Source organism: Anabrus simplex, chromosome 7 (genome assembly GCF_040414725.1).
Source record: "Anabrus simplex isolate iqAnaSimp1 chromosome 7, ASM4041472v1, whole genome shotgun sequence".
Taxonomy (NCBI): Eukaryota; Metazoa; Arthropoda; class Insecta; order Orthoptera; family Tettigoniidae; genus Anabrus; species Anabrus simplex.
The window spans coordinates 69,751,243-69,778,367 of NC_090271.1; the positions used below are offsets into that span (position 1 = coordinate 69,751,243).

At 38.8% G+C, this 27,125-nt stretch overlaps 2 protein-coding genes across 3 annotated transcripts in view; one reads left to right on the plus strand and one right to left on the minus strand.

Annotated features, from left to right (window-relative positions):
* Cpsf160 (cleavage and polyadenylation specificity factor subunit 1) overlaps window positions 1-27,125 on the minus strand; it is a 277,975-nt gene that overhangs the window by 98,460 nt on the left and 152,390 nt on the right. For both annotated transcript variants that reach the window (XM_067151119.2, XM_067151118.2), the window contains exon 16: window positions 6,383-6,535. In XM_067151119.2, coding sequence (XP_067007220.1) covers window positions 6,383-6,535 — 153 coding nt within the window. The remainder of the gene's footprint in view (window positions 1-6,382; window positions 6,536-27,125) is intronic.
* LOC136877253 (uncharacterized) overlaps window positions 1-27,125 on the plus strand; it is a 285,454-nt gene that overhangs the window by 8,718 nt on the left and 249,611 nt on the right. The window lies entirely within an intron of this gene.

Here is a 27,125-nt window from a genome sequence, read left to right on the forward strand (position 1 = left end):
ACTATACTTCACCATTTCAGGGCTAATTTCATCTATTCCTGCTGCTTTATGACAATGGAGTTTATTTACCATCCTTTCCACTTCCTCAAGCATAATTTCACCAACATCATTTTCCTCCTCCCCATGAGCTTGGCTGTTTGCAACACCACCAGGAAGATTTCCATTTACGCTGAGATGATGTTCAAAATATTCTCTCTACCTCTCCAGTGATTCCCTGGGATCTATTATGAGTTTACCTGAATTACTGTTCATTTCCTTTTTCCCTCCATTCCTAAGATTCTTTATTACTGTCCAGAAAGGTTTCCCTGCTACCTGACCTAGCCTTTCCAGGTTATTACCAAAATCTTCCCACGATTTTTTTTTTGGATTCAACGACTATTTGTTTTGCTCTGTTTTGCTTATAAAGAAAATTAAAACTGGCTGAGTAGGCAAAGAGGATGTGTTTGGACGTGTTAGGAGTTAAAGATAATTGGGTAGGGGAGATAATGAAGAATAGATAGGAGATAATAAAGTGTTCTTAACAGGTGTTAAAAAGGGAAGGGCACGACAGTTCATCAGGAATACTACTGCATGCAACATAGTTTCTGTTAGGCAAGTAAATGAGTGAATGATGTGGGTAGATTTAGTAGATGGAGGAATTAGGACGACATATGTCTTGGTCTATTCACCCTGTGAGGATGAAGCTGACAAGTTTTATGAAGCATGGAATGAAATCATAGTGAGGATAGTGTTAATGGGAGATTTCAATGTATGAGCTGGAAATAGAACTGAAGAATATGAGAAGGTGATGGGTAAATGTGGGGAAGATATGCAAGCTAATATGAATGGGAAGTGTTTACTAGACTTTTGTGCTAGTATGGGATTAGTGGATATGAATACATTCTTCAAGCATCAGGCCATTCACAGCAACTCATGGGAGGGTAGGGGCACCAGATCCATAATAGACTATATCATAACTGACTTTGAATTCAGGAAATATGTTAGAAATGTGTGGGTATTCCAGGGATTTTTTGATGATACAAACCACTATCTAATCTGTAGTGAACAAAGTATCTCAAGGCCTAGGATACAGAAGTGAAATCGATCTGTAGATGAGTAAGGGTAGAAAATCTCTAGCATGAGGAAATTAGACAGAAGTACATGGATATCGTATGTAAAAAGTTACAAACATTAGATAATGAGCAGATCCTAGATACAGAAAGAGGAAGTGTGACATACAAGGATGCTGTAGTACAAACAACAAAGTAATGCCTAGGAATGACTGTGTGTGTAAAGATGGAAAAAAGCGAACATCTGGTGGAATAATGAAGTGAGGGCAGCTTGTAAACATAAAAGGAAGGCATACCAGAAATTGCTCCAAACAAGGACTGATGCAGACAGGTATCTGTACATAGATGAAGTAAACAGAGGGAAAGAAAGAACTGTTGAATCCAAGAAGAAGTCGTGAGAGGATTTCAGTAATAACCTGGAAGAGCTAGGTCAAGCAGTACGGAAACCTTCCTGGACAGTTGTAAAGAATCTTAGAAAAGGAGGTAAAAGGGAAATTAATAGTGTTTTGGTAAATCAGGTGAGTTCACAGTATATCCTAGGGAATCACTGGACAGGTGAAAGGAATATTTTGAGAATCTTCTAAATGTAAAAGGAAATCTGTCTGTTGATGTTGCAAACAACCAAAAATCCTGGGGAAGGGGACAATAGCGTTCGTGAAATTATGCTTGAGGAAGTGGAAAGAATAATAAATTATCTCCATTGTCATAAAGCAGCACGGAAGGATGAAATTAGACCTGAAATGGTGAGATATAGTGGGAGGCCAGAGATGAAATGGCTCCGCAGAGTAATAAGATGAACATGGAATGTTGGATCAAAGTTGGATCAAAGCCAGTGTGGTTTGAGACCACAGGGTGGCTGTCATCAGGATCACATTTTCAGGATGTGCCAGGTAACTGAAAACTGCTATGAGAGAAATAGACAGTTATGTTTCATAGATCTAGAAAAAGCATATGACAGAGTACCAAGAGAAGAGATGCCAGCAGTACTGGAGGATTATTGGACTAAGGTTAGGTTATTAAAAGCAGGCATTTAAGCTGACAATTGGGTTGCAGTGAGAATTGATGGGAGAATGAGTTCATGGTTCAAGGTCCTTACAGGGTTTAGACAAGGCTGTGATCTTTCACGTTTGCTGTTCGTAGTTTACATGGATCATCTACTGAAAGATAAAGAGTGGCAAGGAGGGACCCACTTAGATGGAAATGTAGTACGCAGTTCAGCAATCCTTACTCCTTGGTCTTAGTTGTAATCAACAGTGTTCTATAAGAAAGAAGTCAGCTCCCAGATGAAACTATATTTATTTATTTTTTTATTTTTTTGCTACGGGCTTTACGTCGCACCGACACAGATAGGTCTTATGGCGACGATGGGATAGGAAAGGCCTAGGAGTTGGAAGGAAGCGGCCGTGGCCTTAATTAAGGTACAGCCCCAGCATTTGCCTGGTGTGAAAATGGGAAACCACGGAAAACCATTTTCAGGGCTGCCGATAGTGGGATACGAACCTACTATCTCCCGGATGCAAGCTCACAGCCGCGCGCCTCTACGCGCACGGCCAACTCGCCCGGTAAACTATATTTATACCGGTCTGTTTTCAGACTAATTTTGCTTTATGGGAGTGAAAGCTGGGTGGACTAAGGAGTTCTTATTCATAAGTCAGAATTAATGGACATTAAAGTAGCGAGAATGAACAGTCAGTCTACATACAGGGCACCAGTTAGGTCATCATGGGCAAGAGGAAGAGCCGTTTTCCTTTCTGTCAATAGTGCCTGGAACTTTTGGATCAAACAAATTGATCTCCCAATTTCACTTGGTTTCCATCTGACACAAGGATACTCTCCCTCTCGTAAGTCCCCATCGGCATTTCTCTTCAATGTAACTCTCCCTCTCGTAAGTTCCCATCGGCATTTCTCTTCAATGTAACAACCAAGTGTCATTGGTATCAACAATAGTTTTTCCAACTTAAATTTGACTGACAAGTGTAATACAGTACATCATTTGGTATTTCACCAGCAACATAATTGTAAACAAGTTTGTTTGATTTCAAGTCATGAATATGCCATACCTTTTTATTGACTAAAAATTTTGAAAAAAAATGGCAAGATTACTTGATCAGCCCTTCTTGAATCCTCCCTGATATTCACCAAGCTGTGTTTCAGCTCATAAAAGGAGAGCTTTAGAAAGAATCTTGTATGTTATACATAAAAGTGAGATCCCTCTGTAGTTGTTAATATTTGTTTTAGATCCTTTCTTATGGAGGGGGTGCATGAGGGCTGATTTCCAGTCATGAGGCACCTTAGTGGTTTCCCAGATCTCTTCAAAGATCTTTCTTAATATCTCAGTCAAAGCCTCATCAGCCTTCTACCACATCTCTGACACAAGTGAGTCCTCACAAGGGGTTTTATTATTCTTTGAAAGGGCAATGACTTGGCACACTTCGTCTTTGCATATATTATTATAAATTATTTTGCATATTGGGCAAAAAATCTCTTGGGCTATAATGCTATAATTAGTGAATTTAAATTTCTTATTAATGTAGTTGGATACCCCACACAACCTCATGTATTAAATATTAAATTATATAAAAAATGAAGAAAGCATCAACCAGTTAAGTGGTGTTTACCTGGGTAGAGTAGACATAAGAGTAATCCAAGCTAGAGGAGCTACTAGAGCAGGCAGGCAAGTTACTGGTGCTAGTGGATAGCATGTCAGTTCTACTCGAGTAAATAAGGCTTAATGAACATCCTGCATTTCTTTACAAATTTTAAAGACTAGGAAAAAAGTTCCTAACCTAAAACAAATTGCTCCTAATATAGGGTAAAAGATCAAAAAGGTACATTCTATTTGAGAGTGATCCTCAGCTGATACTCGTATCCGATAAATCATATTTCCCCTGCGATTCTTCCAATCCTTGAATTCAGGGATGCAGATTCCTCTGATCGCTGAGGAGACCAATCCTGGCAGGAAACATTTGACCATATTGGTTGCACCTTATAGAGGGTGGATGTCATAATTGAGCCTGGCATTGTTTACGCCTCCGACATTTTTCTGCTTTCTGTCTATGATGTTCACGCTCAAATTGTACAACAGCAGCTCAAGTGAGTGTGGTCTTTTGCAATGATTCACCAAGTGCTTGGATCAATGACAATGCTCCTGAAAGTCTTCTTAATCTGATCTTTATAGCACTTCAGATGGGCACCATGGGGTCCCCTGCCTGTACAGTTTTCACTATACAGAATTTTTCAAGGAAGTCTGTCATTCATGCGCTGGACATGTCCAATTCATCAGAGTTGGTGACCAATGATGGTGGCCTTTTTACTCTCTCAAGAACTGTTATGTTTGGAATGTAGTCATCACATTTGATGTTCATAATATATCTGAACTTCTGTTGATAGAAGTGTTCTAGCTTGTTCACATCATGGTGATATAGTGCCCAGGTTTCACATCCATAGAGCAGGGTGACAATGACAATTGCTCAATACACAATTAATTTTGTATAATATTCTTAGATCTTTATTCAGGAAGACCCGATGTGTAAGATGTTCAAAGCTACATGGGCAGCACATATTCTCTTCTCCATGTCCTTCTCCGTTGAGCAGTTACTAGGGAGAATACTTGCTAGACAGAGGAAATGATCTATTTGTTCTAGAGGCATACTGGAGATAGAAATACTGAAATCTGAAAAGGCAGTACCAGTAGTTGGCAGTGCGAGTAGCTTTGCTTTAGGAATGCTGATGGTTATGCCAAATCATTCATATGCCCTAGTGAAACAGTTAACTGACATTTGTAGCTCATCAGGTGTATGAGCTGGAGAAGCATTGCCATCAGCACACTGAAGTTCAGTTACATGGGTAAGACTACTAAGTCTTTCTGATCAGTCTGGCCTGATTGAATAGCCCTCCATCAAGCTTATACAGCCAAAATTGGTTAGGACGTTTTTGTGGGGACCAAAAAAGTCATAAAGAAGGAACATGCTAAAAAAAGAAAAACAATTTTGCTGTTAAATTTAGGATTAGGTTTGAATATAAAAATAATTATGATGAAAAAGAAGCAAATGTTTACAGTTATAATTAATGAAATAAATAAGTAATACATTTTAAAAACACCAACATAGTAAAGCATCAAGGAAAAATGTTCTTGGAAACAAGAACTACAGTATATGCGTTGCTTATAATTACAGATGTCCAACATCTGGGATGTTTGCACATGTTCCATGTGTGGATTAGCATCCACTTTCTCGAAAAACTTTAGTTTTTCATTATTTGTAAACCGTCTAGCTTTCTTCTTCTCCATAACTGAATGTTCTGCAAACCACTATGTGTAAATACAGCAGGCCTAATTTATGTACGGTGTTACTGGTACACAATTCACTTGTGAACGTAAAATTAGCACCAACACGTCAACTGCATACGTAAGAACAGAAGACCTAATTTAGGTACGTTGTTACACAATTCACTTACGAACATAACACGTCAGACGAGTTACTGCTGAGCGATCCAAACAACCATAGTAAAGACCGGCTAAGTATTGACACTCCCTACAGACGTAGGCCGACACGCAACCAAGTTTCGTCAAATTAAGTTATCAAAACCCAGGCCAGCTGTCGCTTCACTGATCCGTCGTGCATGCAACGTGGCTGGGAACGCTAATTAAATTTCTTATGGTGGGAGTTACGAACGTATTAAAAAGTTATGTAAATGTGTAATCTAGGTTTCTTTAACAAGTATTTAATAGGACATGGCGTCAGACTTCGGAATAATGGCGTAATAACCAGGGAAACGCACTAGAGAGGAACCAGTGTCAACTGTACTTCAGTTCCACATCTGTGTTGTTCTAAGATGATATCTCATAGAGCATGGTTGCCAGGTACAAGGCAAAGAATGTTCGTGCAAGGGACACAGCCTTAAGCCCATTAGTGACAACACTTGTCCAAGCACATTTTCATGCAGTACCTGTATCAATCCAACAAAGTGTTCCAGGCAGCCTAATATCACCTTAAAACCATGCACATTGCTTCTCTAGGCATTGTATTAAAGGCCTTTCCCAGATCGTAGAAAGCAAAAGCTTTTGTTGTTCTAGGCACTTTTCCTAGAGTTGTCTAGCACAGCACATCATATCAGTAGTGCCTATTGAGGGATGGAACCTGTATTGGGATTCAGGAAGCACCTTTTCAGAGGCTATTTGGAGATGATTCAACAGAATTCCAGCAAATATTTCACAGTGATATAACAATATTATTTTATACAGATGTATATACAGTCTACATATAAAAATAAAAAGGACTAAACAACAAAAGAAACTGTAACAAAAAAAAACTCAGCACCAACAGTACTCTTACCTTCTTGTTGAAGTAGAGGAAACCCTGTGGACAGTTCACATTGTGGAATGGGGCAAAGCATGTCACGGCTCCGTCGATTCCCATAAGATGAGTTCGTAGCTCTCCTCGTGAAGTAAGGAACAACCAATGGGGATATGGACCGCAGATGAACACCTATCGCATACATCATCAATGTTATCCCTTTTGCTTTAAGGTATTAGCTGACAGATGTGTAAAAACTGTTGGCCATACATATAATAAATATCCACATAAATATTCTTAAGTGGTTCAATGGTGAGGGATACTGTAGTCACGACCTTGTTCGTGAACCATGGACAATGGCTGAGTGGCCTAGTAAGTGGTCCTGAGATTCGGGATACCAGTTGCTACGGAATGGGAGTGGGTATCTCCGACATATTTTGAGTCATGGCCCTCCTTGTGCTCAGGTGGCTAGGACTATTACAATCCACCGGCGGTCCCTAACCCATTAGAGGAGAGATCCTCACTTGGACTATAAGTAGGGTAGCATCCTGCTTCATGAATTTACCAAGCTCAGAACATTTTTAGCAAGCCTCGGACTTATGGGAGTAACGGAGTCCCACTCCCATTTGACAGGCGAAGAACTCATTGGAAACAGCTTAGTGAACGAAATGGAATTCGATGAGGAGCTAACAATATTAATGGGGCTTATGGAAGGAAGAAAGTAGAACTGGCTGAGTCAGCAAAGAGGATGCATCTGGATGTGCTAGGAGTAAATGCTACTCGGGCAAAGGGAGATAGAAGATTATAAAGTGTACTTGAAAGGTATTAAAAAGGGAAGGGCAGAGTGTGGGATAGGGCTGTTCATCAGGAACACTATGGCACGCAACATAGTTTCTGTTAGGCATGTAAATGAGTGAATGATGTAGGTAGATATGGCAAGTGGAGAAATTAGGACGAGAATTGTCTCAGCGAGGGTGCAAATGAGGATGAAGTTAACAAGTTTTATGAAGCATTCAGTGACATCGTAGTCAGGGTGAACAGCAAGGATAGGATAGTGCTAATGGGTGATTTCAATGAAAGAGTTGGAAATAGAACTGAAAGATACAAAATAGTGATTGGCAAATGTGGAGAAGATATGGAAACTAAAAGGAATGGGAAGTGTTTGCACAACTTCTGTGCAAGTATGGGTTTAGCAGTTACGAATACATTCTTCAAGGATAAGGCTATTCACCACTACAAATGGGAGGGTAGGGGAACCACATCTATAATAGATTATATTTTAACTGACTTTGAATTCAGGAAATCTGTTAGGAAAGTACAGGTTTTCTGAGGATTTTTCGATGATACAGACTACTATCTGATCTGTAGTGAACTAAGTATCTCCAGGCCTAGGACAGAGAAAGTGAAATCTGCCTGCAAACGAATAAGGATAGAAAATCTCCAGGGCGAGGAAATTAAGACAGAAGTACATGGATAGGATTAGTGAGAAGTTCCTAACAGTGGACAGTAAGCAGATACAGGATATAGAAAGAGAAAAGGTGGCATACAAGGATTCTGTAGTAGAAACAGCAAGAGAATGCCTAGGAACAACTGTGTGTAAAGATGGGAAAAAGCAAACATCTTGATGGAATGATGAAGTGAGAACAGCTTGTAAATGTAAAAAGAAGGCTTATCAGAAATGGCTCCAAACAAGGGCTAATGCAGACAGGAAATTGTACATAGATGAAAGAAACGGAGCGTAACAAATAGTTGTTGAATCCAAAAAGAAGTCGCGGGAAGATTTTGGTAATAACCTGGAAAGGTTAGGTCAGGAAGCAGGGAAACCTTTCTGGACAGTAATAAAGAATCTTAGGAAGGGAAGGAAAAAGGAAATGAAGAGTGTTTCGGGTAATTCAGGTAAACTTATAATAGATTCCAGGGAATTACTGGACAGGTGGAGAGAATATTTTGAAAATCTTCTCAACTTAAAAGGAAATATTCCTGGTGGTGTCATGAATAACCGAGCTCATGGGAAGGAGGAAAATGATGTTGGTGAAATTACTCCAGTGAAAGTGGAAAAGGTGGTAAATAAACTCCATTGTCATAAAGCAACAGGAATAGATGAAATTAGACCTGAAATGGTGAAATATAGTGGGAAGGCAGGAATGAAATGGCTTCATAGAGTAATAAAACTAGCAAGGAGTGTTGGTAAGGTACCTTCAGATTGGACAAAAGCAGCCTATGTATAAGCAAGGGAACAGGGAGGATTGCGACAGCTATTGAGATATCTCATTGATTAGTATACCAGGGAAAGTATTCGCTGGCATATTGGAAGGGAGGGTGCGATCAGTGGTTGAGAGGAAGGTGGATGGAAACCAGTGTGGTTTCAGATCACAGAGGGGGCTGACTGGATCAGATTTACAGTATGCACCAGGTAATTGAAAAATGCTACGAGAGGAACAGACATTTGTGTTTATGTTTCATAGATCTATAGAAAGCATATGACAGGGTACCAAGGGAAAAGACGTTCACCATACTAGGGGACTATGGGATCAAGGGTAGATTATTAAAATCAATCAAAGGCATTAGGCCTATGTTGACAATTGGGCTGCAGTGGGAATTGATGGTAGAATGAGTTCTTGGTTCACGGTACTTACAGGGATCAGACAAGGTTGTAATCTTTCACCTTTGCTGTTCGTAGTTTACATGGATCATCTGATGAAAGGTATAAAGTGGCAGGGAGGGACTCTTAGGTGGAAATGTAGTAAGCAGTCTGGCCTATGCTGTTGACTTGGTCTTGATGGCAGATTGTGCTGAAAGCCTGCAGTATATCTTGGAACATGAAAATAGGTGCAATGAGTATGGTAATAAAATTAGCCTTTCAAAGACTAAATTGTTGTCAGTAGGTAAGTAATCCAAGAGAATTAAATGTCAGATTGGTGATACAAAGCTGGAACAAGTAGATAATTTCAAGTATTTAGGATGTGTGTTCTCCCAGGATGGTAATATAGTAAGTGAGATTGAATCAAGGTGCAGTAAAGCTAATGCAGTGAGCTGGCAGTTGCAATCAACAGTATTCTGAAAGAAGGAATTCAGCTGCCGGACGAAACTATCTTACATCGGTCTGTTTTTAGACCAACTTTGCTCTACAGGAGTGAAAGCTGGGTGGACTCAGGATATCTTATTCATAAGTTAGATGTAACAGACATGAAAGTAGCGAGAATGATTGCTGGTACAAACAGGCGGAAAAAATGGCAGGAGGGTACTCGGAATGAGGATATAAAGCCTAAGTTAGGGAATGAAGTCGATGGATGAAGCTGTACGCATAAACCGGCTTTGGTGGTGGGATCATGTTAGGCGAATGGAGGAGGATAGGTTGCCTAGGAGAAGAATGGACTCTGTTATGGAGGGTAAGAGAAGTAGAGGGAGACCAAGACGAAGATGGTTAGACTCAGTTTCTAACGATTCAAAGATAAGAGGTATAGTATCAAATGAGGCCACAACACTAGTTGCAAATAGAGGATTGTGGCAATGTTTAGTAAATTCATAGAGGCTTGCAGACTGAACACTGAAAGGCATAACAGTCTGTATTGATGATGTATGTATGTAATATTCTTAAAATGATATGGAAGATACACCAATCAAGATATTAGTTAATTTCGTGTGGCTATTTCTAGCCGGGTACGGCAGACCCTCCAATAAGGGTGGGCGAGTAGGGAACTGCGTGTTATTGTGGTGGAGGATACTGTTGTGTGTGGTGTGTGAGTTGCAGGAATGTTGGGGACAGCACTAACACCCAGTCCCCAAGCCAAGGGAATTAACCATTTAAGGTTAAAATCTCTGACCCAGCAGGAATTGAGCCTGGGACCCTCTGGACCAAATACCAGCACGCTAACCATTTAGCCATGGAGCCAGACAAGATATTGGTTTAAAATTTAGTATACTTCCACAGAAAAAAAAAATTATTAACACTAAGAATGAGGTTAATTTACAGGAAGAGGAGTTAGGGATTGGAATAATTTACCAAGGGAGGTGTTGGATAAATTTACAAATTTTTTGAAATTTTTTAAGGAAAGACTAGGTAAACAACTGATAAGGAATCTGCCACCTGGACGACTACCCTAAATGCAGATCAGTGGTAATTAATTAAATAGATTTACAGTACCAATACATAAGAGGCCTCGGGACCAGTGGTCCCAAACTGAGGGAAATTTCCCATGAACGAGGAAAAATTCGAGAAAGTTAAGGAGATGTGGAAAGAAAGGGAATGAATTGTAAAATGCCTAAAAAACATACGAAATTTAAATGTCACTGTGCCTTAAATACAAAAATAGCTTATGGCAGTATTTTAAATAATATTTAATTTCTTTACATGTTTAGACAAAATGAGTTGCCTCTTAATATGATGGTGATACAGTACTTTAACTTATTACAGTATATTTTTATGAATCCTGTTTTGTTCAAACCCAGTAAGCTTGCATGGCAATGTGCCCCTTCCCTCAACACTCCGCTGTTATGCACCGTAATTATTGCATGTGGATGTTATCTCATGTCAAATGAATATCTTTTATCAAATTCAGAGTGACTGTAACCTTTGAGAAGTTGCACACAGGTTTTCCTTGAGGCTCTAAATAATTAAGAATGTGTAATTTCATAGGATCCTCTCAATAAATTCCTCTTACTGTTGGCTAGTGGTGAGGAAGTTTTAGTCTGGCAGCAATCGTCATCAGTGCGGGTGTGCTTTCCATGAACGCCTGGAGTATTTGTCCGTGTGCAACACCATGCATTTCTCAGTGAGCTGGAGTTTTCTTCTGTGTGCAACCTCTTATCTAAACTCCTTCCAACAAGAGAATAACTTAAGTGCAAACAAAACTGCATGTCTTTGACTGGTTCACACTTCTTTCCTTTTTTTTTTTTGCCCAGAAGAGAGTCCATTTCTAAATTTAAAAATATAGGTTGTTTGTGAAAGTTGTTGTTTCTGAATGATTGAGATACAACTGAATGTGAAGACTGAAAATTATGTTGTTGTTCTAAGCTTCTGGTCAATAACTTAAATATATGGTATCTGCTCACGGAAATCCCTATTAATCTGGTACCAGTAGCTGTCAACCACAAGAAAGGTGAGGCATGACTGCATGACCTTGAGTAAGTTCATTCCAATGGTTAGTGATATAAAGCATAAGCGAGGTAAACCTCTGAAAAGTGGAGAGAGGACTATTGTCTTAAATATATTTAATAAGCTTATGGAAACATATCCCGACAGTTCAATTGATGAGTGTGAAATTAATATCCAAGTTCACTCGTGTGTCTGCAAGTGTTTACAGTGTGTGGAAAGAATTTTTTACTACCGGCTGTGTTACCACACCGGGTAAAAAGGGGCCGTGTGTTAGAAGTGTTTTGGATTTCGGATGTGGAGTGCAATGAATTTGTTCATTCTGCCATCCAGGGAAGTGCACATATTTTTTTTTAAAACAATAAAACCTCTACATTTAACAAAGTGTTATCAGCTGTAAATTCAGATCCTGAACTCCCAGATTTACAAGAGTCCTCGCATCACACACTACTGAAAGAAATACGTTTCGAGTTCATCAGCAGAAACAGAAAAAGCATCGTAGTGGATAGAGATGATATTATATTGTGATGTAGGCATTATCTCTGCAAGACAAGAGAATTTAGACAACAGGGGCGGAAAGTATACTATTTGGATGAGACGTAGATTAAAGAAGGGCATACAACATCAAAGAGGTGAGACACTACTGTAAATGGAAATCAATATCTATATCATCTGATGGCCTACTAGGCATCAATTTTTGTAAATGAGACAAAGTCTCTCATAGTGCATTGCCACTGCCGATGGTTCCAAGTAGCCTATGCAGCGGCCTCCAAGGTATGCACTAGCCATTTGTCTTGGTAGGTGTGCTAGTTGGATGAGCCCAAATTGGCACACTGGGGCAAAACCCTGGCAAACAAGAATGAGTTAGCTGAAAAATTTATAATGTCCAATAATGGACCAATTATATTGGAATTACACTACTGTAAAGTTGAAGAAACAGGCATTTCTTTCAGGTTTATGCACAGGGCTAAAAATCCAACAGGGAGGGGTAAGTGACTGATAGTGTAGCACAATTAATGTGATGACGGTTCTGTGGAGGGTGGTGATCTTGTGTTCGAGCCAAAAAATCGGAGACTAGCATGATGAAATGAATGATGATGTATTTAAATCATGTTAGACAATGCTCCTTATTACAGTGTGAAGTTAGAATGTATCCCAAACAAATCCTGGAAGAAAGCTGAAGTAATTTCTTGGCTGAGAAGTAAAAACGTAATGTGTGATGAGGAAATATGTTCGAGAAATATGTAAGAGACTGCAACAGTATCACTGCGAATTAAACCCAATAGAGAAGGTGTGGATCCACATCCACTGTTATGTTGCCACCCTTAACACCACTTTCAAATTTTGTGAAGTGAGTAAACTTATGGACACAGTATTTTGTGAGGTGACAGCTGATCAATAGCGTTCTTATGTCCAGCATGTGGTGTGCGAAGAGAAAATGATTAGTACCTGGAAAGAGCCATAGACACAGTAGTTGAAAAAAATGGTTATCAATTTAGGGGAGCATTCTAGTGATGTAGGTGACAGCAAATCATCCGTTCTACAGGAAATCAAGTCTCTTGCAAGTTTAGATAAAGGAAATGCCAATACCTGTCATGTAAGTAGGCCTACTTGTTCATTTCCGTGGCAAATATATTGTGCCGTTTCACAGTTCTTTATAAGAGCTGTAGTAACAAAGATGGAGTCTCTGCGGTCAAATGTCAAATAAAATGCATTTAACATCAATACGGGCCGAATTGTAAGTCTTTTCGTCGGTCGGTTACGGTAATGGCCGCGTATAGAAGGCGCAGAAAAAAATGACAGATGGACATTATTTGAAACCATTATTCAAGAAAAAAAAATGCTCATCATTTATTATATAATCTGACTTCGATGTGTTAAGAAGACGCAAGACTCGATTTAAAAAGGGATTATCCAGCGGAGCTAAATACTAGGAACTGGAAGACGAAAATTAATTCGCGACTACACGCTAATCTGCGGAGATCAAGATTTAAACGCCGCGCGGGAGATTAAAGACGTAAAAGAAGAGATAAAATATATTACAGTAGAACTACGTCACGCAGTGGCGCAAGCCCTCAGTAAAATCTTCCCGATACCGTTTAACATTGAAAGACACCTACAGACCAGTGATTGAATGCATTTAGGCTAATAAAAAGATAGCGGAAAGAAATTTATTTTCAAATCAGAATATACAGAACATCTGTCTTAGACGATTTTGAACTATTTATTTGGATCAACTGTACCCCAGTAAAAACTATGCAATCTGAGCAACGCAAGAGCTATATTAATTGGAAGATGTCAGCAATGAGTCAAATATTCTATCATTGTTCTGTTTCATACGCACGAGTCTTCACCATGGGTCTGTAAGGAAGCAAGGCGATGCTGCTTGGATCCTGACGAGGCGAGACGATGTTGGCTGTCCCGGATGACCAGTGATCAATGTTGAGAAGCTACGATGTACCCGACCACTTGTGGAGGAACCAGATGACGAGATCCTAGTCTCAGATGACCGGAGATGAGGAAACACCGAGACCATCTTGAGCAAAGCTAAGTCCATTATCCAAGTCGTTTTCGTAAGTAAGAATATATTATTTTCTTTTGTTGCATGTTAATGTTTGTTTGTGCGAAGACAGTGCGTAGATAAACATCTAGCTGAGGTGATTGGAAGTAGGTACTCATCCGTATAAAACGTCAATTCCATTTGTAGGCGTGGTCACCAAGTGATTTTCCGATCGCAATGTTTTCCAGTGATATGTGAGGAGAGATAGCTAGAGTTATTATTATTATCAGTGAAGTGTAAAGAGTGAAGTTGGCATTAATACCTGCGTGTCCTAAATTTAAGCAACGTCAATCAGTTCGAGATCATACATAGGATGTGTTTTATGAAGGAATATGGCAGTAGACTACTCCACGTTCACGTTAAATTTGGCACTATGACAGTAGTAAGTAAAGTAGGCATTTTAGGAATGTCACGGCACGTTGATGTGCAAGTCAAGGTAATGATCTACGTATGATGAAGTGATAGAGTGGCTTTATATGAAATATGAGTTGTAATTGACGCGTCATGGATATGATATAGAGTTGTTAATGATGTATGATGGTTGTAGTTATTGTTTTCTTCGAGAGAGATAGTCATAGTTATACGAAGTAAGATCTCGTGACTTCAAATGATGTATCTGAGTAGGTCACTGAATTCTCGCCGATTCCATGCAATAATTCTGGAGCCTACGCATTTTATCTAGCTTAGGATATGAACTCGAGACGTGTAGTGCAATGTTTTTATCCATATTAGGTTGCCTTAGAGAAGCATATATGTACTCTAGATAAGATTTGAGCCTTCACTGATTTACTTAGGATGATCTTGAAAACTCTCACTGTATATAATTACATTTCTGGATAAATTTCAACCTATAGGCTGATCACTGGTGACCTAGATTTTCAAAGGAGAATCATTTTTCTTTTAGTTGGAAATAGTGTCATATGATCAAGTAGATTTTCCATTGGTAGCATGTGCTATGATAACTCTGTATGATAAGTGTGGTGACGTTTCTTGCTACTTCGTACGCACGTAGTCTAATGTCAATAAGCTAAGGTCATATTACCTTAAGTTCATAAATTAAATCTTGCGAGAATGTTGCTTGTAGGGTGATTACGGCTTACAATGGACGTAGCTTAGCTCATGATGTGTGACACCAGGAAATATGAGCGTCTAAGAAACAAATAAGTAGGCAGAAAGGAATGTTTAAAATGTAAAACATATACGAGTGTACTTGTCAAAACAATGCAAGAAGAGCTTTATAATAGCCTTATTGATAGTCTTAAAACTGCAGCCAGACAATCAGTCAGCGAAAATTTAAGTAATGTGACAGTTTTTAGAGTAGGTATTAGGTGTTAATTAACAGAATCTAATGCGGATCCCAAGAATAATTGACTCAAACAACTTGAACTCCATTTCTTGACTGAGCATTAACTCAGAAATTCCATTAGCGTTTCTTTATTTTCTCGAGAGAGTACCACTAGAAAGACTGTAAATAATAGTTAATAGGATTTTTATTTTCTTCTTTGTGGATGCATCCTATATTCTTAATGTACTTAATTTTAATGTTTATTTTCTTGCCAAGAAGGCACTTGTAAATACCATTATCTGTGTTCAATTTAATTTATTTGGTCATCGCCCAGCTCTGTAGGTGAATTATATACGGAGGAAAACGTAGCTTTTTCAAGAATTTCCCAGATGTTACATGTAATTTATGCTAATAATTGATGATTTCGGAGATTAATGAGTTTATGAAAGGAAGCAATTTAAGCCGAGAAGGCATTCATTTAGGTTGAAGTCGGGAGATGTGATTTCGCTAAAAGTTGTTGACGGACATGAATTATTAGGTTGACAATGAGTCACTCATTACAAGAGCTACTTCATTAGTAAAAATTTGAGATAATTTCTTGAATATTTGATTTAATATTTAAATAAATATGGAATAGTGAAACCTAAACACTCTTTTTCTGTGTTCTTAGAATAAGAATTAGTTGTAAGACTGTAGTAGTAACAAGCGACGACAATTTCCATAAGAGTTAATGAGAATGGTACCTAACTAGATACGAGTAAGAGACGTCTTTCTGCGTTAGTTAGAGACTACCGTTGATCGACCTGGACGTTTTTCTGTTTCGGAACTCACACCCGTAGAACTTAGTTACCAGATTTATTGAAGTTAGAGCTAGTCAGGATCTCTTGTGTCCATGCCTGGACGCGGGAACGGCGCAAGTAGAAAATGTCGCCCATACGTGAGGCAATTTGAGAAAGACGCCGTGGTCAAGAACCGTTGGTCGCCAAGTAGAAAATGGCGCCTCAACGTGATGCGAATGGAGAAGAACGCCACGGGAACTGTTGGTTGCAAACCAAATAGAATTTTTGAGATACTCATGTATGTGGAAATTCAAGAGAAAGTCGTCGTGGGAATTCCAAAAGAAAGAATAAGACACAGAACTGTGAAGAGGTCGATTCCCATATGTAGCAATAAGAATGAGGAAAACATCGGGAAACCTGGTAAGAAGATAACAGAGATGATAGTCGAATGACGGATCTTTGGTGCAATATTAGAGTAAAATGGGAGAATTTACTCAAGAGAAGTGGGTAAGATGAAGGAGATACTTTAGGAATTAATGGATGAGGAATTATTGATTGTAACAGCAAGATGATTGCATGGAGATGGAGATGTCGTACGGTAATTTCTTTACTGGACTGTTATGCGTTATTATCTTATGGGATCGAAGTAGACACAGCAAGATATTAGACTGTGAGAACGAGTAGATGCCCAATATAGATAATGGAATAGGAGAGAGAAGAAATGGATGATTGCTCTGAAGAGAATAACAGAAAATAGCTGGTAGCAATCAGAACTCGGAAAGAAGGATAGATTACCGCTAATATGTCAATTTATTTAGATGTAACTTAGATATAAGAGATAGATTGTAAGAGGTTATTTGAGTTATTTTCAGTTAAGAATTGGAGTCATAAGTACATGAACAAGTACCTCATATTTCCTAGTGTGATTGGGTCAACATCGTGAGCTGAATCAGATCCAAGTAGTGAAGCCTGCCTGTTTATTTGCTGAATATATATATTGTTGATTGGAGTAGTGGGAGAGACATTGCTGGAGAACTTGAGTTGTGGAGAATTTAGGGAAAACATAGAGTTTATTAGGATTTTTAGAATTTAGAATAATAATTAAATATCGATATGACGACGTTAAGCCATTTGAAAGCTCAATTTGAGGAGTATCAAAGGGAACAACAAGAAGAACAAGAGCAGTATCGGAAAGACCAAGAAGAGGAACAAGAGAAATATCAAAAAGAACAGGAAGAGAAAGAAAGAAGACAGAAAGAAGAGCATCAGGGATTGTTGCAGGCTATAAAAGAAATGATGGAAGAGAACAGAAAGCGCGATGAAGAAGCTAGAAAGCGCGATGAAGAAGCTAGAAAGGAGAGATTGGAAGAGAACAGAAAGCGTGATGAAGAAGCTAGAAGACGCGATGAGGAAGGTAAGAAAGAGAGGCAGGAAGAAATGAGAAAGCAGGAGGAAAGGTTAAAGGAGATCATGGAAAGGATGGATAAACGTGATGAAGAATCCAAGAAAGAGAGACAGGAACGAGAGGAGAAGGAGAAGAAGCAGGAAGAAGTGAAGAATAAAGAGAGACAGGAACGTGAGGCGAAGGAGAAGAAACAGGAAGAAGAAAGGAAGAGAGAGAAGCAAGAACAAGAGGAACGATACCAAAGATTTATGGAAGAGAAACATAAAGAAATGATGGAGGAAATAAGGAGAGGTCATCAAGAACAAAAGGAAGAAATGAATAAATACCAGGAGAAGATGGAAGAGGTGACTAGGGAACAAGAAGAAAGACATAAGATAATGATGGAGGAGATGAAGAACAATATAGATGAATGGAAAGCTGAAATTAGTGGAAGTATGGAGGAGAAGAACCGAGAGATACGAGAAGAAATAAACGAAATTAGGAAAGAAATGACAGGGAACAATAACTATCTCCAGTCTTTAAAGGAGAATGTAATAAAGGATTTATCAGATAATATGGAAAAATTAAGCCTAGATTCCCAAGAAAAGTGGAGATTATGTGAGGAAAGTATAGGAAAACTAGGTGAGGACGTGCAAACCACGAGTATAAGTCTGGAAAAGAAGTACGACCAGGCTGCAAACCAAATTGGAAGCAGAATAACGGAGATAAGGGACGAAATAGAACAACATAAGGATGAATTAAACCAAAGAATATCGAAATCTGAAGAAGGGCTTAGACAAATGCAAGCTCAGCTACGAGAAATTCGGGAGGAAGGACCAGGAAAGACTGTTATGATGTCTAGTAGCGAGCGGAACAGAGGAGTTGAGTTTCAAATAAATGAAAGAGAAGTGACACCCATACCAGTCACACGTTCTAACCACAGTATGGGGGAGACAAATGTGGATAACGGAAACAGTGGTTATCCTACGATTATTAACGTCATAAAAACTTTCGATGATAGACCGAAGCACTTTAATAATTCCACCAGTATTTCGCCCAAACGTTTCCTTAGGGAAATGGAGGATTACTTCAAGGAACATGGCATCGCTGAGGAAAAGAAATTGAAAATAGTGGAAAAGCATTTAGATGCTAATCCAAGCTTATGGTTCCAAGCATTTAAATACACTTTCCATGAGTATAGTGACTTTAAAACGGCGTTCTTACAGAAATTTTGGAGTCCGGAGATGCAGCAGAATTTACGTCTAGAGTTGTACTCTCGCAAGTATGCCACGAATGGTCAAACAGGGTTTAGTGATTACTTCGCCTACCAGTTTCACCGTTTTCAAGACCTTGATTCGCCGCCCAGTGAGCTTGAAGCGATCAAGACGATACAACGACAATTTCCCTCAGATATACAAAGACTGCTGGCTACTGCTAATCCAACTACGGCAGTGCAAATGGAAACGACACTTAGACAGATCGATATGACTACAGCACCACACCCTCAAAGAATGATTAGGAATGCTTACGGTGAAGAAACGGTTAATGTGCTCACACAGGAAAACATCGATGGAAATACCCCTGAAGAAAGAGGAAAAATGAACAGGAAGAGACAATGGGGAAACCAGGAGAGTGGAAGGAGAGATGAAGAAAAATGCTATTGCAGGAAAGGGTCCTACAACCAAGAAGCATATAGGGGAAATAGAGCATATAGACCCAACATGCGATACAGGAACCCGTATAGAGAAAACAGAGGAAGAAATAATTTCAGAGGAAGGTATGGTTACGGAAAAAGAAATATGAGAGACAACCAAGAAAGGGAAACTTATAATCGGAGACCTATACGCGAAGTAAATCAAGACCGAAACGAGAAGATCAAGTGGGAGAAAGCAATTAGAGAACAGGACGTCAACGCTGATGTAGAGGGAGCGGAGAGTCTTGAGTTGCAGAGATACAAAAAGAGGAAACAGGAAGAACAAATCCTCGATCCAAACGCGAGAGAATTCGAATGTAGAAGAGAAATTGAAAAGATAACAAGCAAAAAAAAAAAACGCCGATTTTGAATTAGAAGGTGAGGTTGAGAATATAAAGAACGCATTGGATTCCAAAATTCACAGTTATTTCATAACGCAGTGTACAGACAAGCACAGAGAAGGTTAAGGAGAGTACAACATAAGAAATTCAAACCTGAGTTGAAGAAAGGCGACCTTGTATTAATAAAGAAACCCGCAATTTCCAGTGTAACGAACAAAATCTTCGCGAAATTCCTGCATTTATTTGAAGAACCATTTAGGATTAACCGTTCATTCAGAAATAATGCATACGAAATTCACGACTTAAATGGAAACAGTAAAGGAGTACATAACAGTGCAAACATCAAGTTATATTTCAAGGAATAGAGAAGGGGCAAACCATCTCAGGTGATGACGAAGCAAAGAAATACAGATTGAAGCCACTTACGTCATGAATAAACAGATTGTTCCGAAGAAAGGAGTAATAATACAAAAGAGAACTCATAAAGAACAGTGAAAAGTCCCATTATAAGAAGGAAGTCGAATATAATAAATATATAGCAAGCCATATATTTCTTTCAACGTAGGGGAAGTTAATGTGCCGTTTCACAGTTCTTTATAAGAGCTGTAGTAACAAAGATGGAGTCTCTGCGGTCAAATGTCAAATAAAATGCATTTAACATCAATACGGGCCGAATTGTAAGTCTTTTCGTCGGTCGGTTACGGTAATGGCCGCGTATAGAAGGCGCAGAAAAAAATGACAGATGGACATTATTTGAAACCATTATTCAAGAAAAAAAAATGCTCATCATTTATTATATAATCTGACTTCGATGTGTTAAGAAGACGCAAGACTCGATTTAAAAAGGGATTATCCAGCGGAGCTAAATACTAGGAACTGGAAGACGAAAATTAATTCGCGACTACACGCTAATCTGCGGAGATCAAGATTTAAACGCCGCGCGGGAGATTAAAGACGTAAAAGAAGAGATAAAATATATTACAGTAGAACTACGTCACGCAGTGGCGCAAGCCCTCAGTAAAATCTTCCCGATACCGTTTAACATTGAAAGACACCTACGGACCAGTGATTGAATGCATTTAGGCTAATAAAAAGATAGCGGAAAGAAATTTATTTTCAAATCAGAATATACAGAACATCTGTCTTAGACGATTTTGAACTATTTATTTGGATCAACTGTACCCCAGTAAAAACTATGCAATCTGAGCAACGCAAGAGCTATATTAATTGGAAGATGTCAGCAATGAGTCAAATATTCTATCATTGTTCTGTTTCATACGCACGAGTCTTCACCATGGGTCTGTAAGGAAGCAAGGCGATGCTGCTTGGATCCTGACGAGGCGAGACGATGTTGGCTGTCCCGGATGACCAGTGATCAATGTTGAGAAGCTACGATGTACCCGACCACTTGTGGAGGAACCAGATGACGAGATCCTAGTCTCAGATGACCGGAGATGAGGAAACACCGAGACCATCTTGAGCAAAGCTAAGTCCATTATCCAAGTCGTTTTCGTAAGTAAGAATATATTATTTTCTTTTGTTGCATGTTAATGTTTGTTTGTGCGAAGACAGTGCGTAGATAAACATCTAGCTGAGGTGATTGGAAGTAGGTACTCATCCGTATAAAACGTCAATTCCATTTGTAGGCGTGGTCACCAAGTGATTTTCCGATCGCAATGTTTTCCAGTGATATGTGAGGAGAGATAGCTAGAGTTATTATTATTATCAGTGAAGTGTAAAGAGTGAAGTTGGCATTAATACCTGCGTGTCCTAAATTTAAGCAACGTCAATCAGTTCGAGATCATACATAGGATGTGTTTTATGAAGGAATATGGCAGTAGACTACTCCACGTTCACGTTAAATTTGGCACTATGACAGTAGTAAGTAAAGTAGGCATTTTAGGAATGTCACGGCACGTTGATGTGCAAGTCAAGGTAATGATCTACGTATGATGAAGTGATAGAGTGGCTTTATATGAAATATGAGTTGTAATTGACGCGTCATGGATATGATACAGAGTTGTTAATGATGTATGATGGTTGTAGTTATTGTTTTCTTCGAGAGAGATAGTCATAGTTGTACGAAGTAAGATCTCGTGACTTCAAATGATGTATCTGAGTAGGTCACTGAATTCTCACCGATTCCATGCAATAATTCTGGAGCCTACGCATTTTATCTAGCTTAGGATATGAACTCGAGACGTGTAGTGCAATGTTTTTATCCATATTAGGTTGCCTAGAGAAGCATATATGTACTCTAGATAAGATTTGAGCCTTCACTGATTTACTTAGGATGATCTTGAAAACTCTCACTGTATATAATTACATTTCTGGATAAATTTCAACCTATAGGCTGATCACTGGTGACCTAGATTTTCAAAGGAGAATCATTTTTCTTTTAGTTGGAAATAGTGTCATATGATCAAGTAGATTTTCCATTGGTAGCATGTGCTATGATAACTCTGTATGATAAGTGTGGTGACGTTTCTTGCTACTTCGTACGCACGTAGTCTAATGTCAATAAGCTAAGGTCATATTACCTTAAGTTCATAAATTAAATCTTGCGAGAATGTTGCTTGTAGGGTGATTACGGCTTACAATGGACGTAGCTTAGCTCATGATGTGTGACACCAGGAAATATGAGCGTCTAAGAAACAAATAAGTAGGCAGAAAGGAATGTTTAAAATGTAAAACATATACGAGTGTACTTGTCAAAACAATGCAAGAAGAGCTTTATAATAGCCTTATTGATAGTCTTAAAACTGCAGCCAGACAATCAGTCAGCGAAAATTTAAGTAATGTGACAGTTTTTAGAGTAGGTATTAGGTGTTAATTAACAGAATCTAATGCGGATCCCAAGAATAATTGACTCAAACAACTTGAACTCCATTTCTTGACTGAGCATTAACTCAGAAATTCCATTAGCGTTTCTTTATTTTCTCGAGAGAGTACCACTAGAAAGACTGTAAATAATAGTTAATAGGATTTTTATTTTCTTCTTTGTGGATGCATCCTATATTCTTAATGTACTTAATTTTAATGTTTATTTTCTTGCCAAGAAGGCACTTGTAAATACCATTATCTGTGTTCAATTTAATTTATTTGGTCATCGCCCAGCTCTGTAGGTGAATTATATACGGAGGAAAACGTAGCTTTTTCAAGAATTTCCCAGATGTTACATGTAATTTATGCTAATAATTGATGATTTCGGAGATTAATGAGTTTATGAAAGGAAGCAATTTAAGCCGAGAAGGCATTCATTTAGGTTGAAGTCGGGAGATGTGATTTCGCTAAAAGTTGTTGACGGACATGAATTATTAGGTTGACAATGAGTCACTCATTACAAGAGCTACTTCATTAGTAAAAATTTGAGATAATTTCTTGAATATTTGATTTAATATTTAAATAAATATGGAATAGTGAAACCTAAACACTCTTTTTCTGTGTTCTTAGAATAAGAATTAGTTGTAAGACTGTAGTAGTAACAAGCGACGACAATTTCCATAAGAGTTAATGAGAATGGTACCTAACTAGATACGAGTAAGAGACGTCTTTCTGCGTTAGTTAGAGACTACCGTTGATCGACCTGGACGTTTTTCTGTTTCGGAACTCACACCCGTAGAACTTAGTTACCAGATTTATTGAAGTTAGAGCTAGTCAGGATCTCTTGTGTCCATGCCTGGACGCGGGAACGGCGCAATATCTTATAGCAATGATGATGTATTTCTGACACTGTATCTCAAATATTTTCATATGTCTATATCTGTCAAGTTGTATTTACGTATTTACCTATTTATGTTATCATGTCTCAAATATTTTCATATGTCTCTATCTGTCAACTTTCATTTACGTTCTTATTGACGTAATGAGCAGGCAGTGAGACGTGGACCTCACCGAGTGATACAAAATGTTTGTTTATATCTACTTTATTCTTTCAATGGTAGAAGTTTAGGTTCTTGTGCAAACCACTGTGTAAAAATTTCAGTACTGTCTTCTGACATTCCGCAGTGACATAAATTAGGCAAAGAAAACAAAATAATTCAGAGATTGTTGGACAATGTCGAACATGAGCAGTGGTAAGATCTCATAAATGTAAATAGCAAAAGATCATTTTGAAGACAATTATTTTCTGAAGAAACAGAACAGATGCCAACTGATGGAGTAAATGAAAGACAGTGATCACGATTCCTGTTCAGAAATTTCTGTTGATGAATTACAGGAACTTGGTGAACTAGATGAGGAAGAAAACAGTAAGCCAATCCGTGTATATTGGAAGAGATAGGGCAACACACTGGAACATTCACGCACTGCTTAAAAATGTAAGGACCCTTGCTAGCAATACAATAAGAACCCATTTACTTCAAGTGTGGAGATAAGCTGTTGAAACATGCACTCCACTAGATGTGTGGATACTATTTTTCCACTGATAATACAGTGAGCGACATAACCAAATTTACAAATGTATGGATAGAAGGCAATCAAAATAATTACTCATGGGAGAGAGATGCTGTGAACTCAACGACTGCACAAATTAAAGCAGTGTTTTATTAAAGTTACGAATTTTGAAAGCTTCCTACCTGAATTTGCGAGGTCTTTGGACATCAGATGACACTGGTGTGGAATTCAAAATTGTATGGCTCGCAAGTGTTTACCAGTATGTGTGAAAATAGCAAAAAGCAATTTGCACAGCACAGTGCTGCTGAAGAAACATGTTACGTCGTGGACAATCTATCAGGGAAAGAGCACAAAAAATGTTCTTGTTCTCAGCACGATGCATTCTGATGTGAAAATACAGCCTGGTAACAAAAAGAAGCAGCCAGAGTCACATTTTAAAACGGCACAAAATATGGAGTAGATGCGGTCGATCAAATAGCTTGCAAATACTCGACCAAGGTACCATCCAAGCGCTGGCTAGTTCATACGTTCTACAACTTGCTGGATTTGGCAGGAATAAATGCTTGGGTAGTGTACAACACAGAATGAAAAGAAACTGAAACGCAGGGACTTCATTCTGCAGCTGGGTGAAGAGCTTGCCGAGAAATATGCAGCAACTAGGATTGCAAATGCCCGCACCATTATTCCAGGTGAGGTTCCTCAGAGACAGGAAAAGCGCATGCATTACCAGGTAAAGTCCAATTGCAAAGGAAACAAATCATCAAATTGTTTGTGAAGTGCCATTCCTGCAAAAATGACTATTTACAGCACATGTACAGCCAAGGAGTATTATGTGTGCTCAATGTGTCTCGTGTGAAATGCCACTCCTGCAAAGAAACTATTTGCAGCACACTGTACGATTAGGACTAGCGTGGTGCATATTTATCTTTTGATAGCCTAGTTATGGATACGGAAAATGTCATGAAATTCCTTACTAATGAAGACAAAATTAAAATCTTTCAGAAAGTGGACTGTCAAGCATACAGAGGTCATGAATGTTGAACTAGCACCTTCAAATTTTAACTCAATCATTCGACTTGGTCGAAGTTTTTCAAAATGACGGTCAAAGTCATTTCTCCCGGTCGCACATGGTCGAGTGTAACCTACAATTCATTGTCTAAGAGTGTGACCAAAAAATAATGTTTAATAACACTGACCTGCAAATTCTAACTTTACGATCATTGCATGAAGTTTACATAGCGATCTTTCATATTTCGGGCATGCTGATTCCGGAAATGAAGTCAGTTTTCCCCTATCACATCAGGTTTTTGTGCAAATTCAAAATGAAAATTTGATAAATATGCAGCACGCACACATGCAAGTTTACTATTATCACATGTAAAGAACACTTTTCTTATTATTTTCGCCCATTTGAACACTCCTATCTTACGCTGGTATACTTATGAACATAACATAAAGATGTGTAATGTATTGTGTTAACAGATCTGTAGATAAACACAGCCAAATAGACCAAAATTTACAACGCATTAAGCCTCATAATGTACTGAGAATGGTAAGTCTACGGTTTTAATTTTATACTGTCCTACTTTAGTATAAGAAACGTCTTCTCCTTTCTTTCTGTGAGGAGTAGTTGGATCTTCTCTCTTTAGTAACCAGCAGTAATCTGCCAGCATGTTTTTGTTCCATTTCCCTTGATATCTGCGTTCCATTTCCTGTAGATCCTGAGGGAATCTTTCTCCTTGCTTTTTGCTCAGCATTCCTAGGTTCTCAGGGAAATAGTTCAGATGTGAATGTAACATGTGCACTTTTAAGCTCATTTTGCAGCCTAACTCTTCGAAGAAAAAAAAAAGACGCAATCTATCCACCATTTGCTTCTAGTCTGAATCCTTTGTGTTTCCAAGAAAGTTTTTGACCACACTCCGGAATGCTGTCCATGCCGAATGCTCTGCAGCGCACATAACATCTTCAAAATTAGCATCAGAAAGATGTTTTCCGATATATGGACCTGTGAAAATACCCTCCTTGATTTTGGAATTACTGGTGCCTGGGAATCGATGACACAGGTACTGAAAGCATTCACCCTCACTGTTTAGGGCCTTATTGAATTGCCTCATAAGCCCTAGTCTGATATGTTTTTCAACCCTACAATCCATTGTCTACGTGGCCATTCTTTTTTGAGTCCAGCGATGTAATCTTGCTCGACTGTCCCACTCACACAGAAAGCAGGGGTGCTTTGTGTAACCTCCTTGTGAACCTAACAGAATACCTATCACTTTGAAATCACCACACACTTGCTACTTGTGTTCCTGGTACTTCAGTTTACACAACAGCATTTTGAGATTTCCATATGTTTCTCGCATAATTGAATGAGCAACAGGAATGGATGCAAGTTTGTTTTCATTCTGAAGAAACTTCAAACTATGCTTGGAGGCGTCGATGAAAAGTCTCCAGTCAACAGAGTCATACTATGGTGCTCCTAGTTTTAACATAACCTCCGGAATGTTGCTGCAGTAAACCAAGGCTCCTCCTTCAGATAAGAAGGGTGTAAATTCTTGTTCACGATGCCTGTACCAATAGTACATCGTCCCTGGTGCCAACATGTTCCTTTCACGAAGTCTAGACCCGAGTAACTCGGCAGATTCCTTTGTAAGGCAAAGATCTCGAACAAAGTAATTTAATGCACTTTGCTCGAACAGTCTTGGTTCTTTTTCAACACATTCAGGGGAGAAATTACAGTCAGAGTTAGTGTCTGCCATTTCTGCATGACTCAGAAGAGGGACAATCCTGTAAATGTTCTGGACGCTGTGGTACTGGTGTATCAGGGCCATGAAGAACGGGTAAAATTGCAGATCGAATATTGCTTGGATACACAATGTTACCTTTGTTGCTGCTGTTAAAACCCTTCACATTCACAGAACAGAGATAGCAGTGAGTACTGTGGTCTAGGGGTTCTTGCCACACCATTGGAATACCGAATGGCCAAGCAGTTCGCTTACTGTTCACCCATAGCCATAACTGCTCTATACAGGTTCTACAAGCCTTATGTGGTGCCCACGGCTTGTCTTGGTCTCCAAGTTTCAAGTCAAAGTAGGCATAGTAGGCCTTTCTCACAAACTTGGTTATATTGCGCCGCTGTCTTATTGGCAAGAAACTTCCACATACATTGCAGAATGTATCTGGACTGTTCTTGCAGCCACGTCATGGCATGATGATAGATGTGAGTTCACTAAAAATATTCTTCTCCATTTTCCTT